This window comes from Daldinia caldariorum (genome assembly GCF_022478825.1).
Source record: "Daldinia caldariorum strain CBS 122874 unplaced genomic scaffold F4812scaffold_1, whole genome shotgun sequence".
Taxonomy (NCBI): Eukaryota; Fungi; Ascomycota; class Sordariomycetes; order Xylariales; family Hypoxylaceae; genus Daldinia; species Daldinia caldariorum.
Genome location: NW_025953037.1, coordinates 1,277,335 through 1,284,579, shown reverse-complemented (window position 1 = coordinate 1,284,579; position 7,245 = coordinate 1,277,335). Strand labels below are relative to the sequence as shown.

At 47.2% G+C, this 7,245-nt stretch overlaps 2 protein-coding genes across 2 annotated transcripts; both read left to right on the top strand.

The window, feature by feature from the left end:
- Window positions 1-1,292: 1,292 nt before the first annotated feature.
- On the top strand, window positions 1,293-2,336 carry F4812DRAFT_464582 (uncharacterized protein; the record flags this gene model as incomplete). Its single annotated transcript, XM_047938356.1, has 2 exons — window positions 1,293-2,150; window positions 2,198-2,336. The coding sequence occupies exons 1-2, from the start codon at window positions 1,348-1,350 to the stop codon at window positions 2,334-2,336; spliced, it is 942 nt and encodes a 313-aa protein (XP_047794793.1). The 5' UTR covers window positions 1,293-1,347.
- A 2,459-nt stretch (window positions 2,337-4,795) lies between these two features.
- F4812DRAFT_409032 (uncharacterized protein) lies at window positions 4,796-7,205 on the top strand. The gene has a single exon (XM_047932413.1). The coding sequence runs from the start codon at window positions 5,506-5,508 to the stop codon at window positions 7,000-7,002; it is 1,497 nt and encodes a 498-aa protein (XP_047794792.1). The 5' UTR covers window positions 4,796-5,505; the 3' UTR covers window positions 7,003-7,205.
- Window positions 7,206-7,245: the final 40 nt, after the last annotated feature.

Sequence of the window (7,245 nt, the reverse complement as noted above, 5' to 3'; positions counted from 1 at the left end):
GCGCATTTAGAATTCCTTATTTGTCCCAATGGCTGAGAGTTAAGCACCGCTCTGCACCAATTTACATCTGGGCTAAATATACTAGTTTTGATGAAGAGTACAGACGGCTTACCATGCATGCGGCAAGCATATTTGATTTAAATTGGAGGTCTTACGGTCATGTTCTTCGGTAAGGCAAAGGGGGGTAGGGGACAAGGTCTGAGCAGGAAAGTGGAAGCTGAGGACGATCTTCCGGGCTGTGCGAGTTTTATAGCGCGTGTTGAAGGGAGTAGAATACGAGGTGTTTCTCGCAGTTAGACTCGAAAGTTAAACAGCGTGTATACTTTCTTCCTATAGAACACCCTGGGCATCTGTCAATACAGGTACCTATAGAACCCTCTCAACCCATTAAAAATACCTACCTAGGTATACTTCAGATCCACGATCTCCTAACGTAACGACTGTGGATTAGATGTTGTATGACAATCTACCCCGCCAACATTGGAGATTCGCGTAGTGGTGAAGTAGTCTGCTTCTGTATAGTGTCGCTTCTGCAAGCTGGTAGATCACCCGCAACAAGTTCCAATTGGAGAAGTTGCGGAGCCAAGAACGTCTATGACACTGTAAGGCATCACTGACTTAAACGAGTGCCCTCATGTTAAGTCAGGCGTGTCTTCCAAATAGGGATACCGTATTTCGTTTCTTGTTCAGCTCTGGGCTGAACCCGAGGCTTTCCAGTCTATAAATAAGGGGTCCGTTCGATCACAAGCCTTCCGGCCCCGAACATCTATCGCCCCCCCTCTTTATACATCCTATCCATAAATCAGCCCTTGCTTATCCTTAGGCAGTATGTAACTCTTATTCTTAATGACGACCTTGAAACCCATGGTAGTCAAACAGCATCTTGGTGGCATCGCCGAAACAAGGTACCTACCTAACCTATAAAATAGACTCCACTCATAAGGGGCATGCAACGGCACGCCCCGCTCTTGTGGAAACGATGCGAAGGAGGTTGTCTTCGGGTATGCTCTGGTAGTAACAGCAGCACTCGTGATTCTTGCCCTGATTTCCTCTTTCGTCGTGAGCACCTATCCCCCCTTGATACTGCCTCGTCCGCGACCCACTCTAGACGATTTTCTCGTGGCCATTTGAAAAAGCGATTGGACAAGGCTCTTGGTTTCCTGACAAGGCATCTTTTTTTTTGTGTAAAAGATGTGAGGACCCAGTTGTCGATCCTTCGGGCCCCAAGCCTTCTTCGCACATAAAACCTCTACAAAGTCTACTCCAAGATTTCCTCTTCTCACGAACGAAAATCATACTCCTAATAATTAAGCTGATAGTGAAAATATTAAAAGAATTCGAATCAGTATGCCGAGGAATCAAGGCCAGTCAACCCCCGGCAAGCCTCACAGGAGGGCCCAACCCCGCTGTCTGAACCACGCTGACCCAAGGCTTGATCCCGCCCATGGCGCTTCGAATAACAGTACCAGTGGTTCATTAAGCTATAACATCGATTTTAATTATTTGTACGGGCCCATTGACGATAATAACTCCACAAGCACACATGCTGGCGTCGATACGGCCGAGGGTCAAACTTTCGGTTCAAACCAAACTGACCACAGGGGCTCTGTCGTAAACTCTTCTATTGGCTACTCGACTATCTTCGGTAGCCATCCATCTGCCGCTTTCCGCGAGAACGACGACGACAATGCTGCAAAGTACGAAACGAACTTTAACCCTTACTCATCATGGGGGTCCTCCGACGCTCATTCCAGTCTGGGTGTATCTTCGTTATACCAAACAGCCAGTACGAGCATCGCGATGAATAGCAGAAGTACCTGGCATGGACTGTATCCGGGAGATATTTGCTTGGAGGGGCCATATCCCAACGTGGCCTCCATCGGGGTCGCGGGCTCGTATAACCAACAATTATCCTATACGCAAAGCGACAATCCAAACTTAGGCAACTATGGCGCGGCTTCAACATATTCGCCGCGGGTGTCGGGCGTAACGAACAATTGCAGTGACGTGACGGGAACGGATAGCAGATCCGGCCAGTTGCCAGGTCCCTACAATAATTACACGGGAAACCCTTCAGAGCTCAGAGGCTCTAAGAGTGCTCCATCCCGGCGGCATTCGTCTGTCGAAGTCAATCAGGGATCTACCGATGGGTAAGTCTAAGAAGACACCAGGGATGATACCAACTAACTGTGCAAAGGAACCCGGCTGGTCAGACCACCCAAGGAGACGAAGGAACGAGACGTGGCCAGGATAGGATGTCCCCCGAAGAAAGCCTACACCGGGAGAACAGAATCGATACTTTTATCAACGGCGAAGGGCCATGGGTGGTCTTATAAGTTCAATCCTGCGTACAAATTACTTAGACAGAGGGAAGGCCTGTGGAAGGAAGGAAGATATTTCCTGTCGTAGATGTGATACATTACTCGTTAGAGCTGGGGTAGCAGAGCATGTACCGAGATTTCAAAGTTCTCGTGATGATGGATGCATTGTTATTCTGATTTTGCTGTAGCCAACAGGGTTGCGTAACTGGATGTGTGGAATTCCACAACGGCGGCGCGATATAGAACTTGCTTAAATAGAAAAGATTTTTTTCTAGGCGAATCTAGAAACAGAACTTCCAATAGAGATTTTTCTTTCTCATGCCGCCCTAGCCGCCACCCCTGATAATAATTCCCTACCTGTAGTGGTGTAAAAGAAACTAGCTTATCGCCGCCACCACTTCGGTGTTGGTGATACACTTTCAAGGCAATTATGATGTGCCTTTCTACGAACCAATGGTCAAGGGGCGATCGAAAATTCTATTGTGATGGCTTAGGAGATAATGGACACAGTTTTAATTACTGAGTGTAAGTCATTAATAAACGAACGCACGCGTGTAGCATCCATGTGGTGGCTACACACGGACGCCTATCACTTTTACCTAATACGTCTAGCTTTTGACATTTTCGAGAATACACGTTCTTCCGAGACTTGAGGAGAAATTTCAAGACCTGGTGCAAGCCACATAATCCCCAACACCATCAGGTGGTGCGCAACATCGCAGGGGGGTATTGTGAAACCCTGCCAATCGAAACGAGGTGGCCAATGAGCTGAAGCTCAGCTTCGCAAGAGAATCTCTCCATATCAGCAACAACAGCCGACGGTCGTGCCGTTTATGCCCTAAACAACGCTCTTTCTTAAGTCATTCTGAGGCTTTCTTTGATCATGTAATGGTGGTCTAAGCCACCCTTATAGTGTAAGTAAGCGGAGAAAATAGGGCTTTAGGGGGCCTGCTGAATTATAACTATGAAACCGATTAACGGACTAGGTACTGAATCCGAAAACCAGCGAAAAATAAAAATAAAAATAAAAATAAAAATAAAAAGACAAGAGATAACTTTTGAATCAGCTAACGACCATGTAGTTTAGAATTAAGCGTTAGTTAAGGAAGAATATGAGGCCCATATTACGACCAAGCGTACCTAACCTAAAGTTAATCGTAGTTTTTACCGTGTTGCCAACGCTAGAAAACACGAAAACTTAAGAGTTGGAAAGCCGACGAAGTCGAATTAAGCTCATGTCAGGGTGGATTCAACATTTCCCCACGGCGCGCATTTTAATAGGCAGAAGGACCCCTGGCAACCACTTTCTGAGTTCTGCGGTAAGGCGACTACTAGCTTAAGCGGAAAGAAACGGAATGCATTGCATTCTGTGGCCTTCCATAACTTCTCATTTACCTAGCTCTCTATTATAAAATCTCTTGTCACTAGCCTGGCAACTCGAATATCTTGTCTACTAGTGGCTAAGGTTTCCTTACGGACCTTATTTAAAACTATTACCCATTCCAGCCCTAACAATTCAGTTGAGCGGTAAAGTGCTAAGTTTACCCAAAGTCGTGTTCTTATTGAAGTCTTCCCGTAAGGCCAAGCTTTCTAAGACTATCTAGAAACATGAATCTGCTACCCTAACATGAGAAAGAGGATAGTATCTGAGGCGGATACAACACCAAACCATTTGCTAGTATCAGTGAACACATCGAAGAGGGGTTGATATAAAAGCCTATAGTTATGACATCTAAGAACTCAGACCGTATGTAGTGTGGGTATCAAAGGTTTAATGTAGTGTACCTAACTAAAGGCGATATTGGGGGCTAACTGCTGCTATGGAATTCTACAAGAGCGGAGAGATTCATGGAAATCCCACATTCTTCAATTATCAGGTGGAATTTGGTTTATTCGTATGGGGCAAGTATGTCCTCCTATGTTAATATTGTATGTAAAAAAAAAACCACTGGCTAAGTCGGAATATGGTGGTAGATTGTGAGGTGTCTGAGTACTTATTGGTAGGGACCCAATATACCTACGTACGAGATATATCAAATACCTCTTACTGATGCTCACGTTAAACTTATACGACGACCACTGACCCTAGACTATGTTTTAAAGCGGTGAGACAATATTACTCTTACTAACCTCACCTCCATCTTAACGAGAGACGAGTAGAAATCTGATAAGCAGCCAAAATCTTATACCTCTGTGATGAGCACGTGTAAACAAGGATTTTAATAATTATTTAAAAGTATTGCGACGATGAGATGGTTATTGATCTCTTTAATTTAACTTACCGAAGTTTTATGCTAGCGAGTTGGGGTTTATTTGAGATCATCGTGAAAACGCCAACACTGGAAACTTGGCCTTGCTTATTGAAACACTGTTTTGTTTGCCAAGTCGGGTTATTCATTAATTAAGAAAAAAAAAACATTATACCCTAAGATTTCAATGCTATAAAAACAGTTTCTTTATAGTTTTCTCAACAGGTAAACTTGAAGCTTAAATAGTGGACGATTGTATAAATCATGCCCCGCTGTTCCACCCAATGAACCTTAAATGGAGGGTACGTTACCTAAGAGGTACCTTAGGTAGGTAGGAGGTACCTACCGGTACACATTGTGCACTGATCTCTTGGACCTTAAAACAAACATTCCATTTCCCAATTACCATTTCCCATTTCCAATTGCCATCAACCGGGGCTTCTCCCAAATTATATTTTATATTACACTAACCATTCATTTTCAGCCGATTCCACCTCCCCACACCGCAGAGCCGTTATGGATTCCAAACTCACACCACCAGCCTCTATGGCACGAAAACGCGCCTCCGCAGACGAAGGCGAGGAGCTGCCTAGAAAACTTCGTCGCGAGCGGGTTTCCAACTCCTTCCGAGCGAACATATTTCCGAGCTCGACCTACGGCCAGCGATCAGTGTTTGGCGACTCCGAATATTCGACCACCGTACCGCCCGACGATAGCGATCTGGACTGCGAAGACGATACTGAGGCGATCGCATACCTTCAGTCTGTGCGGTAAGATTATACCCATCTCCTTCTTTTCCCATCTCCCTACTTTTCCGTCTTCCATCTCCAGAAAAAACTCGCAAGGCTAAATCGGAATCACGGTTCTCTTTTAGGTGGTGATTGATATACTGATATGGTGAGTATAGAGTGCAAGCATCTACAATCCCGCATGTGATGGTCGCGAGCAAAGCTGGTCCACAACCGCCCAAGGCTCCGCAACAGCCTACAGCAGGTCCGGAGGATCAGCAACAAGATGAAGGCGAAGAGGGACCCCTAGACCGCAGCATATATCAAGACGGCCGAGGCGATTTCAGAGGATACTACCACGATGGGGCGTACATCGCGTATCCGCCGGGTTATTTTGACGAAGCCGAAGCCGAGGACGAGGACGAGGACGAAAATGAGGACGAATATTACGAAGAGGATTATGATGGTGAGGAGGGCGGAGAGGAGGGCGGAGAGCAAGGGGACCAAGAGCTAGGATACGAGGATAAAAGCGATTCTGAGTGGACTGAAGGCAGGCCCTATAACAGCAGTTCTGACGAGATCCGCGACGCGTACTTCCAATCTCTCACAAACCAGTTCCTAGCTCTACGCGAGATCCTACAGAAAGACCCACCCGATCACCTATTAAATACTCTCCCTAGGTCGAATCCAACCGACGTGGGCGAGTTCGGACCTAGAACCGATACGTTCGCAAAGTGGTCTGGCCGGCTCCGGGGTACGGACCCGTTGCCCGCCCAAATTGCCGGGATGCGTAAGGAGAGCGTCCTCCGCCTGATACGCATTATTCTCGGCGGCAAGTTCCTACGCAAGAACCAGGAGCTCCGCGAACGCACCAGTAGATGGATCTGGGCGCTTCTCGCGCGTCTCCCCGACAAAGGCGAACTCGACTACCAGGAGATCGGCTGGGTACGCGAGCTGGGTAAGAGAGCGGTTCTGCTCATGGTCAGCTTGGCCGAGATGGAAGTCCTGAAGGAGCATTACGACGTGGGCGACAGTACTCCCGAAAGCCAGGGCGAGGTCGAAGTTGTCGAAGGCGTTGATGAGATGAGCCAAGGCGAGTGCTGTGACTACGAGGATATCGATATCGATACCAACGATCCCGAACCTCACCATGGCGGCCCGGGTCAGCCCCCAGGCGGTCAGGTGCCCAAACTTGCTCCTTCCGGCGACACAGTCGGGTACGGAGCCGATTTGAACAGCAATGGCAGTAAAACAGATGAAACTGTTGGAACTAAGCTACCACCTAAAGACGAAGTAGCAGAGCAGTCAGACGTTGAGATGGAGATGGAATCAGAGGGGGAGAGAGAGGAGGACGGGGAAGTATCCGACGCACCCCAGCAGCAAACAGAACCCACGGCTGACATAGAGAGGGCCAAGGCCCGTTTGCTCGAACAGCTCAACAACGGCAGCGACGCTCCGGTAGAAGTAAAAGTAAAAGTAGAAGAAAAAGAAGAAGAAGAACAGCCGCCCATGACGGCGCTAGAAGAGGAGGCGTTCCTCGCCCTCGACGCGGAAGAAGAGGAAGCGAAGACGGAGCAGCTCCGCCGGGCTAAGGCTAACGAGCGCGCTACCCTCAATATGATCCTTACTGTAGCCGGTGAGTTCTACGGACAGCGCGACCTTTTGGAGTTCCGGGATCCGTTTGGAGGATTTCAGGTCGAGTAATTCATATGAAAGAGCATGATTTGTTGGTTTGTTTGTTTGCGGACCTTGCACGTAGATATATGCTCGCTCATGTGTTTCGGACCTGGAAGTCTGTAATAACTAGATACACCTACCTACCATTGCAGATAGTAATAAATACAAGCATAATAATTTCTACGGAGCTTAGGTGCCTAGGTATACATATCCCATTTCACGCGTGATGGACTGATTCAATGCTATATAACAATTTTCTATTTTGATGCT